The following is a 24,823-nucleotide window of genomic DNA, read 5'->3' on the forward strand; positions in this document are numbered from 1 at the left end:
GTTCCAAACATCAGGGGCATCAACATCTAATTTTAGTGGAGGCAGCTAGATATCTGAATGGCCAGCTGACTCTGGGAACCGCGAATCCATGAACCAGGACATACCCACAATGCTGTTCCTGCCCCATGAGAGTGAGAAATTCTGGGTTGAGGGTAGATCTTGGAATTCCAACTTCTTCCAGTATCTCTGCCAAAACAGAGATGCTCTCCATACTGGCAAAAATCAGAACTGAAGTATTCGTACTTTGAAGGTGAATGGGCTGGCCAAGGAACTGCAAATAGTTGATATGGTCAGAAAACAAGGTGAACTTATATAATTAAGAGATTTTACAGGATGACCAGTAGCTATGAGTCCAGAAGATAGTTCTGTTCTCCAAAACACCATCCATCAGATGATTCTTCTCCTGATGGGACCATGAATTGTTGCCAAGTGACTATAACACCCTTGTTTGTGGATGAACACCCATTGTTTCTGTGGTTAGGTGTCACTTGAAAATGACTTGAGGCAAAATAAGAAGAGTTTGCATTTATATTCTAAGCTTCACAACATTTGAAGATGTCTTAAAGCACTAAGTATGTTATCAAAACCTACAGCGGCCAGGAATAATGAAACCTATCAGTGAATAAAACAGAAAATGACACAGCAAAAGTCAATAATTCATGTACAATGGTGTATACATAAAAAAAAAATCTAAAATAGACTTGTACAGGGTGTAAATTTCCCCGTGTGAAATCCGCTTCCTGGGATTTCTTTATGCCTGACTTTGAGGGATGAGGCTTTTGCAGTGGACAAGGATTAAAATGAGTTACACTTGCTCAAAATGCTCATCAGTACACTGGGCTCCTCGAAAGCATGGTGAGATTCTGTCCATAGGCCAATCGACAGACCTGCTGAAACCTCGCCAACTCCAGGCTTAAAAGTACTCCCTGGTACCTATCTTTATTAAAATCTTACTGTTTTCGGTTATTATCACAACTGGGGAAGCAAAAAAATCTTTGTCCAAACTCGGATTTTTAATGCTAATTATAATTTGTTGCTATCATTTTACAACTTAACTTGGAAGAAATAGGTTACAGCAAAATAAATGTAGAGCCCAAAAGACCAAGAGGAGTTCTTTTAGAAAGTTAAATTGGTAACTATTACTCCAGAGAAAAAGATACAAATTAAAGTCCAGACAGTTTTATTACATTGCCTAAAGAGATTTATTATTTTTAAATATTTGAATGCCCTTGCTTCAAAGTTAATGAAGAATTAATTTTACTCTATTTTCGTTTCTTCAGTATCAGTCCTAAAAAATAGGATTGATTTTGGCGAACACTTAAGTATGAGATTTATAGAATAGCCCACTCTCTTACAATGATGTTCATTTTGCTTAGTTACCCAGAGACAAGAAAGCTTACTTTTAACATTAATTAAAGGAAGCATAGGAAGGAATATTATCTGCACAGCTTAGATACTTGAACTGTTACTATAGGAGTGCTCTGTAGTGCCTCAAAAAAACGTCCTGTAATGCAAAGGTCTGCTTCCAAAAGAAAGGTTCTAAACATCAGGAGCAGAATTTAATGAGCTGCCGCTGGAGGGTTTTCCACCACACCAGTTGTGTCAGAGCTTTTACAGAAAAAGGGAAGTCCTGGGCTGCCCTGCTCACTGTAATGAAGGCCCCTGAGTGTCCAATTGTTGGCCACATTACAGCTGGTGCCTGAGGCCAATGGAAGAAGGTCAGGCTGAGGGATGTGAAGATACATCCAGCAGATAAGCCTGCTTGGGGCACAGGTGGGAAAGTGGAGCTTTGTTCCTCAATCATTGGCTCCCTTTCACAATTGGGGCATCCAGTTGTTGCCCCATTTCCCACTGCTGTCTTCCCAATATGGTCCCCACCCAGGGATCTCCCCTCCTCTCCCATTGCGAGATCCTGAGACTTAGCTTTGTGGTAGGCTCCTGACACTTAGAAATTGAGGTGGTCTCAGCAGTGGGACTACTGCCCATGATTGCACTGCTGAGATCACAGAGATGCCAGTCATTCCTGAGTGAATGACTGAGTCAATTGAGATGTTTCCCACCAACCTATTTTGGTGGGTGGCTCAGGAACCCAGGCATTCATCACATACGCAGGGCGTCCAGAGTTCAAAAAGCATCAACATCAATTCTAAAAACGTATCTGAATGAAAAATAACGTGTTGGCTAAATCCTGTTTGCATCAGTCAATAAGCCCATTCGATGTTCAAAGCAAACATCAACATAAAGGTAAATTTCAAAATTCCCATGAGTAAATCTGGAAGCCTCAGAGTGAGCATAACATTCCCAGTGTTAGCCATGAGTTACATGGATCCTTATGAATTACGGGAAAGAAGTTGGCTTGTGGGGTTTCTCCCTTATGAAGAAACACAAAATATTTTACACCTTACTGATGCAATATCCTACTGTCACAATACAGTATGAATGTAGATACAAGACCACATCCATTTTCTCTCACAATGTACTGAAAACTTCGTTCAAATGTTTAAAAAGTCAACAGAACCATGTACCCCAATTTTTTTTTTCCATCTTGCCATTTTATCTGAAAGTCAAGTCCTTGGGATATTTCGTTCCCAACCTCGATTTCCTTTCAACCACGCTTCAAATTTGCCCTAATCTGAGCCCTCCTTCCTCCTTACTGGACAGAAATTGATAATATCCTAATTATTGGCCTGAACCTTCTTCCCAGCTAGGTTAAGCGGATAAAAGTGAAGCACTGAGGTTGCTGGAGATCTGAAATAAAAACAGAAAGGGCAGGAGAATCTCGACAGGTTTGGCAGTGTATGTGGAATGAGAAACAGATTTCGCAGGGAGTCATAATCTCATGCAGGTTGCCACTCTGGCCCTTTGTTATGAAGCTCAGATTCTGCTCAGGTCTCCCTCAGAAACACAAAGGCATACTTCCATCAGACCAGTTGTTGCATGGTCTAAGGAAGGCAAACCAAACAGTCTTCGCCCCCTTCTACCGTAGTCAGCCACTGTATTCTGACATTTACAGGTACCGATAGCCACTATAATAGCTGCTGTCAAAGGGAAAGGATAAAAGGTGAGGTTAGGGTGCTTGATAGATTGTATGTAAGATGGGGAGGGAGTAGGGTGCGAGGTGGTAGGATGCCAGATGAGTAGGGTGTAGGGTGCTAGGTGGGTAGGGTCCCAGGTAAGCAGTGTGCCAGTTCGGGCAAGGATGGGGTGCCAGTGTTTGCAAGCTCGCAAGTGCTTAGGTGAGATCAGGGTGGGGTGGAGAAGCCAGGTCTGGAGGGGGGTGGGAAGATGGGTGCAGGAAAGAGAGTGGAGGGAGAGATGGGGTGTTGGCGTCATCGAGTCCCAGGGTGCAATTCTCTGTTCCCTGGGGTTTTTAAAGTGCTGGGGCAATGGGTGTCAGCTTCAGAGGGTGTCAGGTCGGGGTCTCGGAGGATGTAATGAGCCTTGGAATGGTGGTGAGGTATATATGGGGTCACTTAAACAGTTACTCAGGATTTAGACTCATTCAAAAACTACTTAATTTCATTAGAACCATATGAACCCTCCGATTTCTGTGGAGACTTTTGGATGCTCCCAAGCAAAAAGGATTCCCCAGTGGAAAATTCAATTTTCCTGCAATTCCTCTGAGCCTGCTATGTTGGGGATTCCTCAGCATCCTCATGTGCAGCTCCCATCTACACTGGAATAAGGTCTATCTGGTCAGTGTAAAATCTGTCCCAATATTTTGAGTCTAATATGACTCCTGGGTTCTGAAGGAGGGTTACTTGATCTGAAACGTTAACCCTGATTTCTCTCCACAAATGCTGCCAGACCTGTTGAGATATTCCAGCAATTTCTGTTTTTGCTTCTGATTTCCAACATCCACAATTCTTTCTTTCTCCACAGATGGCGCCAATCCTATGGAGTTTCTCCACCACTTCCTATGTCTTTTTCAAGTTAAAGAGACGTCTGCCACAACAGAACAGTTCCTTCCCCAAAATTGGTCCACATGGCAAATAAATTGATTCCCTCCCACACCACTCCATCAGCCACATATTTAAATCTCTAATCTGTCTATTTGGACTATTTGCATATGGCTGAGATACTAATTCTGAGACTTTTATTTTACAGGTTGTCTTTTTAATTCCTAACTCCTCAAACTACCTCAGCAGAACCTCATTCCTAGTTCTCCCATATGATCAGTTTTTATCTCTTCAACAACAAATGGATTCTGCATTTCCTCCTCATAGTTTTTCTCCAGCCATAAACTGATGTCCTTAACCTTGGCAGTGGGTAGGCAACATAACATACTATTCAAGGAACCAACTGAAAGAAAACCATCTACGTCCAGTTGACTGTTACATTTATTCAGGGAGGAAAATGTACTGATAAACACAAATGATAAAGTCATAATATGCATTAGGACATTTGGCTAGCTAGGTAAATATCACAGCATTGTTACAACATAGAATGATGCCATTCAGCCCATCATGTCTGCATCTGTGTTCCATATGAGCATTTCACTTATTACCATTCACCAGCCTTCTCCCCATAATCCTGCATATTATTGCTTTTTAAATAAAAACCCAACTCCCCTATGAATACATCAATTGATCCTGCCTTTAACATCATCCCAAGCATTCCAGACCCTAAGTATTTTCTGTGTCTAAAAGGTTTTCTTTATGTTTTGCTTCTAAGGGCATCATGGTTTGTGTTTGTGTTATTGTCACTTATTACCTAGAACACATTCCATTCGCACGGTGATCTTTGAAGTTAATGCATTCAGAATTTGGGAGCACTATTCATTCTGTCTCTATCCTCATCCTGATGACACAGAACAAAACAAATGGAAGGATTGGGGTGGCATGGTGGCCTAGTGGTTATCATTGCTGCCTCATAGTGTCAGGGACTGGGTTCAACTCCACCCTTAAGCAACTGTCTGTGTGGGCTTCCTCTAGGTGCTCTGGTTTCTTTCTACAGTCCAGAGATGTGCAGGTGAGGTGGACTGACCATGTGAAATTGCCCATACTGTACAGGGATGTACAGGCTAAGTGGATTAGCCATTGGAAATGCAGAGGATGCTCTTCAGACAGGCAGTGTGGATTGAAGGGGCCAAATGACCTGCTTCCACACTGTAGGGATTCTATGATTATACACTAATACACTGCACCAATTAGTTGCTTAACATTATGTTCCTCAACATTTTTATGCTATTGTAATTTTGAGATGCAGATCCAGTATTGTTAGTTTATTTCAGGAGCGGAAGAAAGGAAAGATTTAAAGACCAGAATAAGTACGATAGGCCAAGGTGTGGTTGTTTTCACTGTTGTAATAAACAATTAATGAAGTGACATGGTGAACTGCAATTTCTGGTTGAGATTATGATCACATAAAGCTATTTCAGCTAGTCTTGTAGTTCCAAGTTCTGATGCAAAATTAGGAATATCAGCCACTAGATGTTCCCAACAAGTTTAGTGGCAAAATTATAATATAAGTCAATATGGTCTCACTGCCTAAATCATGTTTGCGCTCCTTAATTCTATAATTTATCTTAGCACAGTGTAATGCAATGGCTCTCAGCATTAATAATAGATGAAGAAAGAATGAGCCAGCAGGAACAAATAACATGGGCACTCAATAGAACATAACTGCAGTTTATATGTTCTACCTATCCTTTAAATAATCAAAATCTATCGGTGTTTTGGCTGATTTGGTCCATCAGCAAAGGTCAACCAGGGAACGAAACAGCATAAGTTGTTGACATAAGGCTACAGTGAATCATGCAGCAGTTTTAATACTGAAGATGCAACCAGTGATTCAGAACAAATTAAAGCACAATATGAGGCGAGACTGAAGTTCAAGGATTTCTAATCTACCACAGTACCCATTTAATCACTCATTCCAGCTACAGATTCCCTCAGTGCAATAGCACATTTAGATCTCAAATGTATTAACTGATCAGAAATGTCTTCCAACAATTTTATTTTCCTTACTAATGATTGCAATTCATTAATCTCCACAATTGCACACTAATTCAAGCTGACTGCTAAATTACTAAGATGAACCTGTGCTGTGAGCAGATGCAAGGAACAGAAATATAATTGAGCCTCAGACAGTGTGTAAACCTTTCTTCATAACAGCATAAGAAATGGAAGCAGTAATAGGCCTTTTCCATCCTCAGATCTTCTCTGGCATCCAATAAGAACATGGCTGATCTGATTGTGGTCTTAACTCCACTTTCCTGCCTGACCCACGACTTGCTTTTTTAATGCATTTATGGGATTTGGGTATTGCTGGCTGGGCTAGCATTTAATTGCCCATCCCTAATTGCCCTCGAGAAAATGGTGGCGAGCTACCTTCTTGAACTGTTGCAGTTTGTTTGCTGCACGCAGACCCACAGTGCTTTTAGGGAATGAGTTCCAAGATTTTGACCCAACCCCAGCGAAAGGACAGCTGTATCTTTCCAAGTCATGATGGTTTTGTGGATTAGAATTGGAATTAGAATTATTGCCACATGGATTCAAGTACAGGAATACAGGAGTAAAGTGAAAAGTGTGCAAAGTCACTATTCTCCGGCAACAGCCTGGTTACACACTTGATTACAAAACCGGAATAAATAAACCCAGCAGAAATAAAGGAAACAAAGCCAAAAGGAGTGAGAAACACCCAGAATTTAAGTATTATCTCCAACCCACAGGTCTGGATCCTCAGGAGGAGCTGAGTGCTTGTTACTGCTGCCATAGATTCTGTAACTACCGGGGCCCCAACTGGGTCCTGGAACATGCTCAGGCACCAGAAGAGTTTGAAGGAAAGGGAAACAAAAGGCAAAAGCAAAAGGAACAAAAGGGGGAAAGGAAGAAAAGGAGGAGGAAAGGAAGGAAGGAAAGAAAGGAAGGAAGGAGGAAAGGAAGGAAAGGAAGGAAAGGAAAGAAGGACAGATGAAACGAACGTGTTCAGGAGCTTGAACGCAGTGCTGCTACTCCTCCACCTTCTTCAAACTAACTTTCAGGTTGTAGTGTTCCCGTGTATCTAGAGCTTGTCCTTCTAGGTGGTAGAAATCATAAGAGTAGAAGATCAAAATCTGATTAACTGAATCTTGAATCTATTCAATGACCCAGCTTCCTTTGATCTCTGAAAACTGAACAACTGAGAGAAAAAGAAAATCTCCTCAGCTCCATTTTAAATGGGAAACTTCTTATTTTAAAACTGTGCTGCCTACTTCTAAAGCGCACAACGTGGGGAAACATCCTGTTGGCATCTACCATGTCACATCCACTCAGAAATCTATGTTCAATAAGATTATCCTTCAGTTTTCTAAATTCCAATAAATATAGGCATAAACTGAACAGTCCTCATAAAACAACACCTCCATCCTGGAATCAACCTATTGAACCTTTTTTTATTTGTTTCCAACGCAAGTATATCCATCTCACAGAAGGAGACTAACTCTGTACATAGTAGTTTTGGCGTAAGGTTTCACTAACTTTTATATACCATCCCCCTTGAAATAAAAGCCAAGTTTCCATTTGCCTTACAGCTGCCACTGAAGGTTATTCTCTTAACAATATATTCGGGAGGCAATGGCCTAGTAGTATCATCACCGGACTGTTAATCCAGAGACCCAGATAATGTTCTGGGCATAACAAGGTGTGGAGCTGGATGAACACAGCAGGCCAAGCAGCATCAGAGGAGCAGGAAAGCTGACGTTTTGGGTCTAGACCCTTCTTCAGAAAAAAAAAATCAATAGGTTGATTCCAGGATGAAGGTGTTGTTCTGGGGACGCAGGTTCAAATCCCAGCAAGGCAGATGGTGGAATTTGAATTCAATAAAAAGAAATCTGGAATTAAGAGTCTGATGATGACCTTGAACCCATTGTCGATTGTCAGGAAAAACCCATCTGGTTCACTAATGTCCTTCAGGGTAGGAAATGCCATCCTTACCTGGTCTGGCCTACCTGTGATTCTAGACCTACAGCAATGTGGTTGACTCTAAACTGCCCTCTGGGCAATTAGGGATGGACAATAAATGCTGCCTGGTCAATGACGCCCTCATCCCATGAGTGCATTAAAAAAAAGTCAAACCCTTATGGACAGATTATTTGAATATCGAGTTTTATTGAAGAATATGGTCTGCAAAACAAGTGATCAGTTTCTGGTAATGAGGCATCTTTAGTTTTTGCAAGTTTTTGAAAGATCTGTTAATATTGGAAGATAGGATGACATTACTTTTTCTTAAGAATGTTGTGGTTTGTATTATTTGGAATGCCATTGATTATTTTACATCGGTGTGGGCTGTCTTTGCTGATCTCCTAGAATTTGTCACAGCTTTCAAAGTATGAGCAAAGTTCTCAGAGTTGCTTGTTGGATGTGGAATGGCCTGAAGCCTCCTTTGTTTGATAGAGCTCTGAATAAAGTAATTTCTTTTATTAAGTTTTATAGTTAAGGAGTATCAACCAGACACGTCAAAGTGTAAAGAAAGACATACATAATTGTAACGATATTGAGTTAACCAAGAATGAGAAAGGTACAGGGTACCCTCTTCAGTTGCTTAAAATAGAATTCATTCATTCAGAGATGTGGGCATTGCCGGCTGGGTCAGCATTTATTACCTATCCTTAATTACACTTTAGAAGGTGGTGGTGAGCTGCTTTCTTGAACTACAGCTCCCAGTTTGGTGTAGGTACACCAGCAGTGCTGTTCAGGATAGAGTTCCAGGATTTTGATCCAGTGAAGGTGAATGAATAGCAAAATATTTCCAGGTCAGTCTGGTGAGCGATTTGGAGAGAAAGTAGAAGATGGTGGTGTTCCAATGTATGTGCTGGGTATTAGTGGTCATGAATTCAGAAGGTGTTTTAACTACATGCTGCATAACTACAGACTAACATTTTGTGAATCCTTTCTATTGTAGCATTCTATAGTTTCTTTCCATTTAAATAATATTCTTGTCATTCTGTTCTAACTTTCTAAGTAGAAAACTTACAGTTTCACACATAGTTCTCCACCTGGCAAATTTCTGCTCGTCTGATTCTTTGCAGATTCTTTGTGCCATTTCCACTTGTTTTGTACTTACTTTTGCGTCATCAGTAAATTTAGCTACCATACGAGGTAGTCAAACAGGAGTCTGGAAAAACACACCAGGCCAGGCAGCATCTGGAGGAAAGGAGCAGTCAACATTTTGGGTATTACCCTTCTTCAGGACTGTATGTAGGGATAGGAGGAACTGCAGATAAAGGGTGGAGGAGAAGGCGTGGATGCAGAATGGTGGTGATAGGTGGACACTGGTGGTAGGCACAACCTGGTTGGTTGATGGGAGGGATGAATCCAGTTGGTGGCTGGAAGGGAGGGTCAGGAGGTGAAATGGAAGTGCGGTGGTGGTGGTAGAGGGGTGGGGGGGAGCTGAAAGTAGAGAAGTGGGGTGGTTGGGAAGGTTATTTAAAATTGGAGAACTCAATGTTCAGTCCTCCAGGCTGTAGGGTGCCCAGATCGAAGATAAGGTGTTGTTCTTCAAATTTGCATTTTGACTCGCTGCGACACTGGAGGAGGCCGAGGACAGATGTGTTGGAGGAGGAGTGGGGTGGGGAGTTAAAATGGGCAGTGACCGGGAGGTCAGGCTGGCCGTTATGGGCCAGGCGGAGATGGTCATCAAAATGGTCACCTAGTCTACGTTTGGTCTCACCAATGTAGAGAAGACCACATCGGGAGTACCGGATGCAATAGACTCGGTTGGAAGAGATGCAGGTGAAGCTCTGTCTCACTTGGAAGGACTGTTTAGGGCCCTGGATGGAGGTGAGGGAGGTGGTATGTGAGCAGGTGTTGCATATTTTACAGTAACATGGAAAGGTACCGGTGGGTTGGATTGGTTGGTGGGGTGTGTGGCGTGAACTAAGGAGTGGCGAAGGGAATGGTCCTTGCGGAAGGCAGAGAGGGGTGGGGAATGGAGATGTTCCGGGTGGTGGGGTCTAATTGGAGTTGGTGGAAGTGTTTGAGACTGATACATTGGATGCAGTGGATTGGAAAGTGAGGACAAGGGGGGACCCAATCTTTATTATGTTTGGAGGGGGTTGGTGGTTAAGAACTGTGGAGTGGGGAATGGAGGAGGGGCAGTGGAGGGCTGTTTGGATGACAGAAGGGGGAAAAGAGCGTTGTTTGAAAAAGGCAGACAACTGGGATGCTTGGGAGTGGAACATCTCCTTGTCAGAGCAGATGCGACGGCGATGGAGGAATTAGGAAAATGGGATGGAGTTTTTGCAGGATTTGGAGTAGGAGGAGGTGTAGTCTGGGTAGCTATGGGAGTCTGTGGGTTTATGGTAAATATCGGTCTGTAAACTGTCGCCAGAAATGGAAATAGAGAGATCAAGAAAGGGGAGGCAGGTGTCTGAGACAGACCAAGTGAATTTGCGAGCAGGGTGGAAGTTGTTAGCGAAGTGGATGAACTGCTCCAGTGCAGCCTGGGTGCAGGATACAGCACTGATACAGTTATTGTTGTAACAGTGGAAGAGTTGAGGAACATTACCGGTGTACATACTGAAGAGGAACTGTTTGACATAACCAACAAACAGGCAGGCGTATCTGGGGCCCATGCGAGTGCCCATGGCCACCCCCTGGATTTGGGGAAAGTGGGAAGAATTGAAGGAAAAGTTATTGAGGGTGAGAACTAGTTCAGCGAGGTGGAGGAGGTATTGGTGGGGTGGTGGGGGGGAACTGGATGGGTCTGTTGGATAGCAAAAAGCTGAGGGCCTGTAGGCTGTCCTTCAGAGGTGTGGATGTGTACAGGGACTGAACATTCACAGTAAAGAAGAAGCATTTTGAATCCCTAGCACTGATCTCCCCTGTTACTGTTGACCAATCCTCATTTGACTCAAATGACTCATTTATCCTGACATAGTACGAACTGCAGATGCTGGAGAATCTGAGATAACAAGGTGTAGAGCTGGATGAACACAGCAGGCCAAGCAGCATCAGAGGAGCAGGAAGGCTGACGTTTCGGGCCTAGACCCTTCTTCAGAAATGGGGGAGGGGAAGGGGGTTCTGAAATAAATAGGGAGAGAGGGGGAGGTAGATAGAAGATGGATAAAAGAGAAGATAGGTGGAGAGGAGACAGACAGGTCAAAGAGGCAGGGATGGAGTCAGTAAAGGTGAGTGTAGGTGGGGAGTTAGGGAGGAATTGGGAATAGGGGATGGCATTTTCGCAGGAAGGTGGGTGGGAGGAGGTGTATTCTAGGTAGCTGTGGGAGTCGGTGGGCTTGAAATGGATACTGAATGAACCCCACCTCTTTCTCTGTTACATTGATGACTGTATCAGCGCCGTCTCGTGCTCCCACGAGGAGCTCGAACAGTTCATCCACTTCACTCACACCTTCCACCTCAACCTTAAGTTCACTGGGGCCATCTCTAATACCTCTCTCTCCTTCCTGGACCTCTCTGTTTCCATCTCTGGCAACCACATAGAAACCGATATCCGTTTCAAGCCCACCGACTCCCACAGCTACCTAGAATACTCCTCCTCCCACCCACCTTCCTGCAAAAATACCGTCCCCTATTCCCAGTTCCTTCGACTCCGCCGCATCTGCTCCCAGGATGAGGCATTCCACTCCCGTACATCTCATATGTCCTCGTTTTTCAAGGACCGCAACATCCACACCCCCTCAGTGGTTGAGAACGCCCTCGACTGTGTCTCCCGCATTTCCTGCAACTCATCCCTCACACCCCTTCCCCGCAATAACAACCAAAACAGAATCCCCCTCGTCCTCACGTACCACCCCACCAACCTCCGGATCCAACGCATCATCCTCCGACACTTCCGCCATCTGCAATCTGACCCCACCATCAAAGACATTTTTCCCTCCCACCCTTATCGGCTTTCCGGAGGGACCACTCTCTCCGTGACTCCCTTGTCCGCTCCACACTCCCCTCCAGCCCCACCACACCGGCACTTTTCCCTGCAACCGCAGGAAGTGCTACACCTGCCCCCACACCACTCCCCTCACCCCCATCTTAGGCCCCAAGACTTTCCACATCAAGCAGATGTTCACCTGCAAGTCTGCTAATGTGGTATACTGCATCCGCTGTTCCCGTTGTGGCCTCCTCTACATCGGGGAAACCAAGCGGAGGCTTGGGGACCGCTTTGCAGAACACCTACGCTTGGTTCTCACTAAACAACGGCACCTCCCAGTTGCGAACCATTTCAACTCCCCCTCCCATTCCTCAGATGACATGTCCATCCTGGGCCTCCTGCAGTGCCACAACGATGCCACCCGAAGGTTGCAGGAACAGCAACTCATATTCCGCTTGGGAACCCTGCAGCCCAATGGTATCAATGTGGATTTCACAAGCTTCAAAATCTCCCCTCCCCCTACCGCATCCCAAAACCAGCCCAGCTCGTCCCTGCCTCCCTAACCTGTCCTTCCTCCCACTATCCCCTCCTCCCACCTCAAGCTGCACCCCCATCTCCTACCTACTAACCTCATCCCGCCCCCTTGTCCTGTCTGTCCTCCCTGGACTGACCTATCTCCTCCCTAACTCCCCACCTACACTCACCTTTACTGGCTTCATCCCTGCCTCTTTGACCTGTCTGTCTCCTCTCCACCTATCTTCTCTTTTATCCATCTTCTATCTACCTCCCCCTCTCTCCCTATTTATTTCAGAAACCCCTTCCCCTCCCCCATTTCTGAAGAAGGGTCTAGGTCTGAAACGTCAGCCTTCCTGCTCCTCTGATGCTGCTTGGCCTGCTGTGTTCATTCAGCTCTACACCTTGTTATCTCATTTATCCTGACTCTCTTTGTTTCATGTTAGTTATCCAATTTTCTACCCTTCGTGATATACTCTCCTTCACTGTCTTTTGAGGCAGTGTTCCAAGTAGATCAATTCTTTAAGAGAAAAATACCTACCCCTCCCCAGCCTACAAGAGCACCCGTTAATTTCAAAACAGTATCTCCTAGTTCTGAACTCTCCCACAAGAGTAAACATCAATTTCATGTCCATCTTGTCAAAACCATTCAGGATCTTACACACTTCAATCAAATCACCCCTCACCCTCTAACTCCAGTAGAAACAAGTCCAGCATGTCAATCTTTCCTCACAAAATAACCCACTAATTGCAAATAGCAATCTAATAAACTTCCTCTATCACATTTACATCCTTCCCTAAATAAAGAGACCAAAAGTACACACAGTATTCAAGGTGTGGTCTCACAAATGCCTTGTATAACTAAGTATAATACTGCATACTGGTACCATCACTACGGCTGCCCATTTCATCTGTTCTGAAAACCCTCATGCATGCCTTTTTAACTCTATTTTAATGCATTCCTGGATGCATGTTTGCCTCCAACATTCTACGTTGGAGTTTAGAAAAGAGAGAGGCAACCTTATCGAAACATACAAGATTCACAGAAGGCTTGAAAAGGGAAGTGCAAAGAGATTGTTTTCCCTTTGGGACAGTCCAGAAGCAGACAGCATAATCTCAGAACACAGGTAGTTCTGCTATAATGTGTGTTTCATTAATGCGAATTGGCTGTAACGTGATTGATAAATAGTGAACGTTGTTAGGATAACACAAATTTTCTGCTGTACAGATATAGTGATTTCCCTATAACCCAATTATCTATGGTGATTTTCTGTAGCGTGATTTTCTATAGTGCAAGGTCATGCAAGAACACAACTATCGCGTTTTCAGAGAACCACCTGTAAATGATCATCTCATTCAGCTCATAGATAAGGAGGAATTTCTACTCTCAGACTGGCGTGAATTTGTGGGATTCTTTACCACAGTTGAGGATTATCAGATGAGTCATGATCTCATTGAATGGTGCAGCAGACACAGTGGGCAAAAATGGTTCATTTCTGCTCGTACATCTCATGCTCTTTTCCCATTAAGAGCTCCTTAAATCCCAACTTTCTTTTTGGATAAATTGCCATTCATCTGCCTTAAATCTACTTTTGTGGCTCAGTCTCCAATTTTGCTTAGCACATTCCTGTGAAGTGTCTTTGGACATTTTACTCCTTTAAAGGTGCTACATGAAAACAAGATGTTGCTTTGTCACATTATGTTGTATGTCTTGGTTAATAAAATTACAATCAGCCACAACACTCTTTGTCCTATGTCACACCACCAAAGACCCTCAATCATATGACATCCAATGACTGATAATAGCTAAAATAGACTGATACAATCTTTAAGCTATTTATTATTTTAGACTGAATTAATGTCACCATCTTAAATTAATTTGTAAATCCCTCTCCAATATATTGGCTTGAATTGCTTTCGGGATCATATTTGATTGTGATTTATGAATACAACCTTTGGCACCAGAGACAATTTCATGACTTTTGCCTGCCTGCATTAATCAAAAATGATGATTTTAGAATTTATGTTAGCATGGAAAATTTTCAAAGAAAACAATGGTTACTGAAACTAGGTCCAGTTCTGTCTGTTTTTGATACATGAGAATAAAGCATATCTGAGTGAACAGTGGAACTATTCAATGCAGACTTCATTCATATTGATTCAGGCATTATTCAAGAGAAAGGTAAAGCTATAATTTACTTACATGATACAGGGTGATGGTGTTGTTTTCTGGCAGAGGTGTACTCAGAGAGTCCTGTCGAACAGCATCGAGGTGTACTGGTGTTGGCAGTGCATAATGGCTGATGGGATGGTTCGGACTGCTTAACTTGTCACTTTTCTTTCTGGATCGCTTGCCAGTGTCTCTTTTAGATAAATACTCCTCTTGAATGATAGGGATCTTATCGTCGCTCATGTATCTCATCAGTGAGCTTTCTATGTTTAAAAGAATAAGTGCATAATAAGAAGCCTTGCAATGAGCAATAAATCTGTCCATTAAGGTGACTTTTTTCACATATAGAATGACAGTACCAAATAATTATTCTGCTAATGATTGCTTTGTCAACAGGAAACCACAAACATTTCACTGGAGGAGAAATATGTTTGACAATGTTGATGGATTCACTGTGAAAATCGAAAACACAAAATGCATCCCAGGAATCATAGAAAACCAATGGAAAAAAGGGAGGATATGAAAACAATCACAGTTGTCTGAAAAAAAAGGTAAAGGAAATACCAATTGAAAACTAACCAACTCAGGTGAAAAAGTCGACTGGACCTTCTACCTTACTTCTGAGAGTTATAAAAGAAATGGCTGCAGAAATAGTGGATGCAAACCTTCCAAAATTCCTTTGATGATGGAAAGCTCCCAGCTATTTGCAACACCACAAACGTAACACCTTTATTCATGAAGGGAGGTAGAAAGCAAAAAACTATAGGCCAGTCAACCTAATATCTATTACTGGATCATCCTAGAATCCATTCTTAAAGAGGTAATAGCAGGATATTAAAACAAAACATAACACATTCAGGCAGAGTCAACATGGTCTTGTGAAAGGTAAATAGTGTTTGTCAAATTTATTCAAGTTCATTGGGGATATAACAAGCAGGGTGGACAAGGAAGAATTAGTAGTTGCCTTATTTGGATTTTCCAAGGGTATTTAATAAAGTATCACATGAAAGGCTACACAAGATAAGAGCTTATGGTGTTGGGGATGAGACAGGAGTATGGAGAGAAGACTGGATAACTAACAGGAAAGAGAGATTTGGGAAAAAATAGGTAATTTTCAGGATATTAAACTGTAATGAATGGAGTACCACAGGGATCAGTGCTGGGGCCTTAACTACTTACAATCTACATTTATGATTCGATGAAGGGACTAAATATTGTAACCAAATTTGCTGGCGAGACAAAGCTGTGGCAAGCTGTGAGGAGGATACGAAGAGTCTGCAAAGGGATATAGATACATTAAGTAAATGGGAAATTTTTTGGCAAGTGGACTATAAGGTAGGAAAACATGAGGTCAATTTTTGCAGGAATAACAGAAAAGCATAACATTATTCAATGGAGAGAGATGACAGAATGCTGTAGTAGAGAGGGATCTGAGTGACCCTGTGCATGAATCATGAAAAATAGTATGCAGGTACAGCAAGTCATTTGGAAGGCAAATGGGATGTTGTCTTTTATTTTAAGGGGTTATGTACAAACGTATAAATTAGAACAGTAGTAGACCCATTCAGCCCCTTGAATCTGCTCCCCCATTCAATAAGATCTTGGCTGATCTGTCTGTAACCTCAAATCCACATTCTTGCCTACTACTTTTAACCTTTCAACACCTTGCTTAACATCTACTTCTGCCTTAAAAATATTCAAGGACTCTGCTTCTACCACTGTTTCAGTGAGATAGCTCCAAAGACATTCATATCCCTACATCAATCAGAGCTCTGCAATGTCTCACCATTTAGATAATAAGCTTTTTAATTTTTTATGCCAAAATGGATAACTCCTCATTTTTCTATATTACACTCCATTTGCACAACAATGCCATTTCATTTAGTCTATCAGTATATAATGGAAATTGTGTTCTTGAGTCCTGTTCACAACTTACTTTCCAACCTATCTTTAGATCATCACAAATTTGGCAACTATACCTTCAGTCCCAGTACTGCAGTCATTTATACAGTAAACAGTATAAATCTCAGCACTGATCCCCACGGAACACGACTCATTACATCTTACCAAACCGAAAAGACCCATTTACAATTACCTCCTGCTTCCTGTTAGTCAGCCAATTGCCTAAACATGCCAATACGCAACCCCTTACACCATGAGCTTCTTTTCTTTGATGGCGCACCTTATCAAATTTCTTCTGGAAATCTATGTAAAGTTATGCCCCTGGAACCGCTTTATCTCTAACACGTGTTACCTCCTCAAAGAACTCCATTGAATTGGTCAAACATGAATTCACTTTCATAAAACCATGTTGACTCTGTCTGATTATCTTGAATATATCTAAATGATTTGTTATAACTTCTTTAACAATAATCTGTAACATTTTCCCTAATGACAGATATTAAGTTAACGGACCTCTATAGTTTCCTGCTTTCTGTCTCCCTCTGTTTTTAAATAAAGGAGTCACTTTTGCTATCTTCCAATCTAATGGGATCATCCCCGAATCTAGGGAATTTTGGGAAATTAAAATTGATGCATCAACTATCTCATTGACCACTTCTTTTAAGAGTTTAGGACGAAGCCCATCAGGACCTGGCATTTGTCAGTTCACAGCTCCAACAATTTACACAGCACTATTCCCTAGTAATTATGATTTTCCAGACTTCCATCCATCCTCCCTTTCATTTCCTGGTTTATCATTGTTTTCGGGGGCGTTACTTATATGCTGTATAGAGAAGACTGCTGCAAAGTACCTCAACTATTCATATGCCATTTCCTTATTTTCCATTATTAATTCTCCAGTCTCATTTTCCACAGGTTCAACAGGGACATTGTTTCAATGAAAGATTCTCCAATTTCAGAAGGAGAAAAGGAGAATTAATTTTTCTCTAAAAGGGTTGATAATGTTTTTGATTAAAAAAAACTGCAGAGTTTCTTTACTGCTGTTGGACAAAATATGGTTAATGCACAAGATTTGCAGCTTCCCTTTAGTGGTTAGCAGAGTTAAATCTTCGTATGTTTGCCAAACATTTTCCAAGCAGTTACCTAGAAATGCAATAGGAAGAGGAGATGATGATATTAATAATTCCACCCAAGATGCATGTTTACATGAGTGCTACTCAGCTAGAGTTTCAGTGTGCCAAAACCAGACTGTAGCCCCTGCAGTCTTGGCTTCTTTGACTTGGAAAGAATTGATACACCAGATTTTGTCGAGCTTTCTCTGCTTGGAGCCCTGAATGCAAAAGGGAAAGGTTTCTTACATGTTAGTTACTGCATTTGTGTTGCTTTACTCAGGAGAAACTCAAAACTATTGGCACTCAAAAGACTGCAGAAAATCACACACGAGGCAATGCAATTTTTCACAAAAGCTCTTGCCAGGTGGAAAAGGAGTTTATTTCAACCAGTGACACCACTTCCAAACACTATACATTTGAGTGAATTTTTTTCCCATTATTACATTCCACTGGGCAGCTCTCCTATTGTCAGTCCTGTTTAGTAAGATATGGGTTATCTGTCTGGATTGCTCATTGTGTTAGTTTCTAAACTGTGACTGTATAGTTGCTAGGCAGAGGTTTAAACCACCTCCAATAGAGAAGGAAGAGTGAAGCAAAGTGTACTGACTGCAACCAGGAAGATCTTATTGACTACGAGATCCTTGATTGGGGTTATCAAAGTGGGCCAATCAGGGAGCCCTGGGTGATAGTTATCAACAGGAAATTCAGAATCTCCTCACCTCAGGGACTGATCCTGAGCTGCCTGGCCACAGCCAGTGTAAATGAGCACATGTAAATAAAGGGTGACTTGATGACAGGATACCAGGCTCTGTGCAGTTATTTCACAGAGATAATAGAAATAAGCTATTGTACAATTACTTTAAATTACTGATTATAGCAAACAGGACAGATGTTTTCAAATATTCATTACTCGTAAGGTTAACACTGTTGAGTTTTTTTTGGGTCAACTTGCTCTATTTTGTCAACAATAAAGATAAATGTACTCCAGAATCATCTGTATACTTTCTAGATTTTAGAGCAATGTCAGCAAACTCTGAATTACTGGAGCTTGAAAGACACCAGGGTATGACTCTTCTTTTGCTGTCTCATCCCGGAACAGATGGATAAAACAAGATAATAATGGGAATGAGATTCACTGGCACCAGAAAACAGATTTCTCCAAATTGCTAGCCAGCAGATGTTCTATCCCAATAACTGCATGAAAGCTACGACACGTTTTCTATATTATTTCAGGATGTGGGTATCACTGACGATACAGCATTTATTACCCATTCTGGGTTGCCCTTGAACAGATGGTGGCGAACTACCATCTTGAACCACTGCTGTCCATGTGGCGTACATACAGCCACAGGGCTTTATGGAAGGGAGTTTCAGGATTTTGTCCCATGGCAATGAAGTAATGGTGATACTGCTACAAGTCAGGATCATGTGTGGTTTGGAGTTGTATTTCCAGCTTTCAGTGCTCCCATGCATCTGCTGACATCCTTCTCAGGCATAGAGGAGGGTGTTGTGAAAGGACCACTGGAGAATTGCTATAGTCCATCTTGTAAATGATACACGCTGCTGACACAGTGTATTGGAAATGAAGGGATTGAATGACTAATGTGGTGGATGACAAAGAAGTGGATGGTGTAAAGCTTCTTGTGTTGTTAGAACTGTACCCATCCGGGTTAGTGAAGAGTTTTTCATCACACTCCTGACTCATATCTTGGAGATAGTGCTTAGGTATTGTGAAGTTAGGAGAGTTACTCACCAAACTTATCAGCCCTAACCTGACTGTTACCTAGGTCTTGCTTCATATGGCCATCAACTGTTTCTGGTGCTGAAGAGTTGCAAACGCTGGTGAGCATTGTGTAATCATCACCAAACATCCTCATTTCTGACCTTATGATGGAGATGAGGTCATTGACGAAGCAGCTGAAGATAGTTGGGCCGAGGACTCTACCCTGAGAAACTCCTGCAGTGATATCTTTGGACTGAAATGACTGACCTCTAACAACTACAAGCATCTTCCTTTGTGCTAGGTGTGACTCTCATTGATGCAGATTTTTCCTTTATTTTCATGGACTCCAGTTTTATTAGGACTCCTTAATGCCACACTTGGTCAACTGCAGCCTTATTGCCTATCGCCTCACTCTGGAGTACAGCTCTTCTGTCCATGTTTTAACCAAGGTCAGACATTGTGTCACCCTGACAGAACCCAAAGTGCTGGTGATCAGGTTTTTACTGATGAAGTGTTACTTTTATAGCAGTGTTGACAACGCCTTTCATAACGCTGCTAATGATTGAAAGTGGACTGATGGGTTAGTAATTGACCAGCTATAGGATTTGTTCTACTTTTTGTGCACAGAACATATCTGGGTAACTGTCAGGTTGTTGCTGTACTGGCACAGTATAGCTGGGTTTGTAACTAGCTCTGGAGACTGTTGACAGGATCCATTGCTTTTATAAACCCATGCCTTCAGCCATTTCTTGACATCACATGGAGTGAACCAAATTGGCTGAAGACGGGTGTCTGTGATGCCCTCAGGAGGAAGCTGAGGTGATTCACCCACTGAATTCACCAACTGCGTTTCTGAATGGAGGGCTTTAACCAGTGGCGTTCTTCAGGGCTCAGTGTTGGGACCTTTGCTGTTTGTAATATATACAAATGATTTGGCGGAAAATGTAACTGGTTTGATTAGTAAGTTTGTGGATGACACAAAGGTTGGTGGAATTGCAAATAGCGATGAGGACCGTCAGAGGATACAGCAGGATGACTTGGGCAGAAAGATGGCAGATGGCATTTAATCCGGTAAAAATGTGAGGTAATGCATTTCGGAAGGTCTCATCCAGATGGAAAATATATAGTAAATGGCTGAACCCTTAAGAGGGAGAGGGATCTGGGTGTACAGGTAAACAGGACACTGAAAGTGGCAACACTGGTGGAGAAGGTAGTCAACAAGGCATAAAGCATGCTTGCCTTCATCGGCCAGAGCATTGAGTTTAAAAATTGGTAGGTAATGTTGCAGGTTTATAGAACCTTAGTTAGGCAGCATTTGGAATATTGTGTTCAATTCTGGTCGCTACACTACCAGAAGGATGTGGTGGCTTTGCAGAGGGTACAGAAAAAGATTTACCAGGATGTTGCCTGGTATGGAGAGCATTAGCTATGACGTGAGGTTGGAGAAACTTGGGTTGTTCTCACTGGAACGATGGAAGTTAAGGGGTGACCTGATAGTGGTCTACAAGATTACGAAGGGCATGGACACAGTGGACAGTCAGAAGCTTTTTCCCAGGGTGGAAGAGTCAGTTACTAGGGGGCAAAGGATTAAGATGCGAGGGGCAATGTTTAAAGGTGATGTAGGAGGCAAGTTTTTTCACACAGAGGGTGGTGGGTGCCTGGAACTTGCTCCCGGAGGGAGGTAGTGGAAGCAGATACGATAGTGACTTTTAAAGGGCGTCTTGACAAATATATGAATAGGATGGGAATAGAGGGATATGGTCCCCAGAAAGGTAGGGGGTTTTAGTTATGATAGGCAGCATGTTGGTGCAGGCTTGGACGGCCAAAGGGCCTGTTCCTGTACTGTAATTTTCTTTGTTCATTGTTCTATCAACAAAATCCAGAAACTAGGTCCTTAAATACAAGAGATCAAGGAGTTTTGTAAAAAGCTTTTGGGAGAGAAAAAGACGATTACAGCAGTTATGTGAGGAAACACAGGATAGATACAGATGAGGCAGGCCATGTCGCTGTTCATCACACATAGTAAACTTTCATCTTCAAATAATCTAATGGCTCCATGAACTGAGTCAAGCTGGCGAAAGCTAGAATTCTAAATTGAATATGCATATAGCGTGGGCTTTGGGGGGGATATTAATAAATAATGAGAATAGGGTTTTGCTGACCCAGAGTCAATCACTTTTGTCGAGTAAGAAACACAGTCATCAACCAAAATGAAACCTGGATTTCAGGGGTTATATAGACTATAGAACAGTACAGCACAGTACAGGCCCTTCAGCCCATGATGTTGTGCCGAACTTTTACCCTAAACCTAAGGTCTATCTAACCTCCACCCCTACCTTATACTATCATCCATATGCTTATCTAATGGCCGCTTAAATGCCCCTAATGAGGTCGACTCTACTACCCTCTCCGGCAATGCATTCCATGCCCCTGCCACTCTCTGAGTAAAGACCTACCTCTGACATCTCCCCTATATCTACCTCCACTCACTTTAAAACTATGTCCTTTCGTAATAGCTACCTCCACCCTTGGAAAAAGTCTCTGGCTGTCTACTCTATTTATACCTCTGATCATTTTGTACATCTCTATCAAGTCACCTCTCATCCTTCGTCATTCGAAAGAGAAAAGCCCTAGCTCTCTCAACCTTTCCTCGTAAGACCTTCCCTCCAGTCCAGGCAACATCCTGGTATATCTCCTCTGCATCTTTTCCAACGCTTCCTGTAATGAGGCGACCAGAACTGGACTCAATACCCCAGATGTGGCCAAACCTGGGTTTTGTATAGCTGGAGCATAACTTCACGGCTCTTGAACTCAATCCCTCTATTAATGAAAGCTAACACATCATACGCCTTCTTAACAACTCTATCCACCTGGGTGGCAGCTTTCAGGGAACTGTGGACATGAACACCAAGATCCCTCTGCTCCTCCACACTGCCAAGAATCTTTCCATTAACCCTGTATTCTGCTTTCAAGTTTTTCCTTCCAAAATGAATCACCTCACACTTTTCAGGGTTAAACTCCATCTGCCACTTCTCAGCCCAGCTCTGCATCCTATCAATGTCCTTTTGTAACTGAGAACAGCCCTCCGCACTGTCCACAACGCGACCCACCTTTGTATCGTCCGCAAACTTACTAATCCACCTTTCCACTCCTTCATCCAAATCTATTACAAAAATCACAAATAGAAGAGGACCCAGAACAGATCCTTGTGGTACACCACTCGTAACTGAGCACCATGTTGAATATTTTCCGTCCACTACCACCCTTTGTCTTCTAAGGGTCAGCCAGTTCTGAATCCAATCTGCCACATTTCCCCCTATCCCAAGACTCCTTACTTTCTGCATGAGCCTACCATGGAGAACCTTATCAAATGCCTTACTTAAATCTATGTACACCACATCCACTGCTCTAGCTTCATTGACGTATTTGGTCACCTCTTCAAAGAAATCAGTAAGGTTTGTGAGGCATGATCTACCCCTCTCAAATCCATGCTGACTACCACAAATCAAACTGTGCCTATCCAAGTGATCATAAATCCTATCTCTTAGAGCCCTTTTCAATAATTTGCCAACCACTGAAGTAAGACTAACTGGCCTGTAATTTCCAGGGTTATCCCTTTTCCCTTTTTTGAACAAGGGAACGATGTTTGCCATTTTCCAATCTTCCAGCACTATATCCATGGACAGTGAGGACGAAAAGGTCATCGCCAAAGGCCCTGCGACCTCTTCCCTCGCTTCCCATAGAATCCTTGGATAAATGCCATCAGGCCCGGGGGACGTATCTAACTTCAAGTTCCTCAAAATTCCTAGTACATCTTCCTTACTAACAGCCACCTCCTCTAGCCTACCAGCCTGTTTCACACTGTCCTCCCCTCCAACTAGGTCCCTCTCAGTTGTGAATACCGAAGAAAAGTATTCATTAAGGACCTCTCCTATCTCTTTAGGCTCCATGCACAAATTCCCTTTACAATCCTTGATCAGCCCTACCCTTACTCTGGTTATTCTCTTATTCCTCACATGCGTGTAAAAAGCCTTGGAGTTTTCCTTGATCCTGTGTGCCAAGGTTTTCTCATGCCCCCTTATAGCTCTCATAAGCCCTTTCTTCAGCTCTTTCCTGGCTAACTTGTATCCCTCTAGAGCCTTTTCTGATCCTTGTTTCCTAAACCTTATATAAGCATCCTTCTTCCTCTTAACTAATCGTTCAACCTCTCTCGAGAACCTAGGCTCCCTCACTCGACCGCATCTTCCCTGCCTGCTAGGGATAAACATATCGAGCACACGCAGTATGCATTCCTTAAACAATCTCCACATTTCCATAGTGCTCTTCCCTGACAGCATCTGTTCCCAGTTTATGTTACCCAGTTCTTGTCTAACAGAATTATAATTACCCTTCCAACAATTATAAACCTTAGCCTGCTGTATGTACCTATCCTTTTCCATGATTGTTGTAAAAGTAACAGAGTTATGATCGCTACCGCCAAAATGCTCTCCTACCAACAGGTCTAACACTTGGCCCGGTTCATTGCCAAGCACCAAATCCAAAGTGGCCTCTTCTCGTGTTGGTCTATCTACATGCTGTGTCAGGAATCCTTCCTGAACGCATTGGACAAAATCCGCTCCATCTGAACTATTACAACTAAAAAGTTTCCAATCAGTATTTGGAAAGTTGAAGTCACCCATGACTACAACCCTGTGACTTCTGCACCTTTCCAGTATCTGCCTCCCAATCTGCTCCTCCACTTCTCTGCAACTATTTGGGGTCTGTAAAAAACCCCCAACAAAGTGGCTGCTCCTTTCTTGTTCCTGACCTCAACCCAAACTGACTTGTTGACATATCATTCTCGAACTGCCTTTCAGTAGCTGCTATACTAGCCCTGACTAGCAATGCCACTCCCCCGCCTCTTTTACCACCCTCCCTATTTCTTTTAAAGCATCTAAATCCCGGAACTTCCAACAACCATTCCTCTCCCCGAGTTACCCAAGTTTCTGTAATAGCCACAACATCATAGTTCCATGTACAGACCCATGACTAAATTCATCCACCTTATTTCTGATACTTCTAGCATTGAAGTATACACACTTCAAACCATCCCTGTGTCCATAATTATGCTCCATCGACTGCATTTCTTTATTAACAACCTCACTCCCTGTTGTGTCTGTTGGAAGGCTGAATACCTCATTCTCTGAATTACAAATTCGGTTCCCTACCCCCTGCCAATCTAGTTTAAACCATCCCGTATAGCTTGTGCAAACCTCCCTCCCAGGATATTTGTGCCCTTCCGGTTCAGGTGCAACCCATCCTTACTGTACAGGTCCCAACTTTCCGAGAATGTGCTCCAATTATCCACAAAATACAGATTACTACCAGCCTCCTACCCCAGCCCTGTAGCCACGTGTTTAGCTGCACTCTCTCCCTACTTCGTACCTCATTATACGTGGCACTGGTAGTAATCCAGAGATAACTACCCTGTTTGTCCCAGACTTCAGCTTCCAACCTAACTCCCTGTACTCATTTTTCACATTCTCAGTCCTAAAGTTATGAGGAGGGAGTACACAAATTAGGTTAAGGAGTGATCTGATCAAAGTCTTCCTGATA

At 42.7% G+C, this 24,823-nt stretch overlaps 1 protein-coding gene across 1 annotated transcript in view; it reads right to left on the reverse strand.

The window, feature by feature from the left end:
• Positions 1 to 24,823, reverse strand: part of cnksr2a (connector enhancer of kinase suppressor of Ras 2a) — a 410,446-nt gene that overhangs the window by 88,547 nt on the left and 297,076 nt on the right. The window contains 1 exon segment of the mRNA XM_048602521.1: positions 14,525 to 14,754. Coding sequence (XP_048458478.1) covers positions 14,525 to 14,754 — 230 coding nt within the window.

The sequence above is a fragment of the Rhincodon typus genome, chromosome 11 (genome assembly GCF_021869965.1).
Source record: "Rhincodon typus isolate 14 chromosome 11, sRhiTyp1.1, whole genome shotgun sequence".
Lineage (NCBI taxonomy): Eukaryota > Metazoa > Chordata > Chondrichthyes > Orectolobiformes > Rhincodontidae > Rhincodon > Rhincodon typus.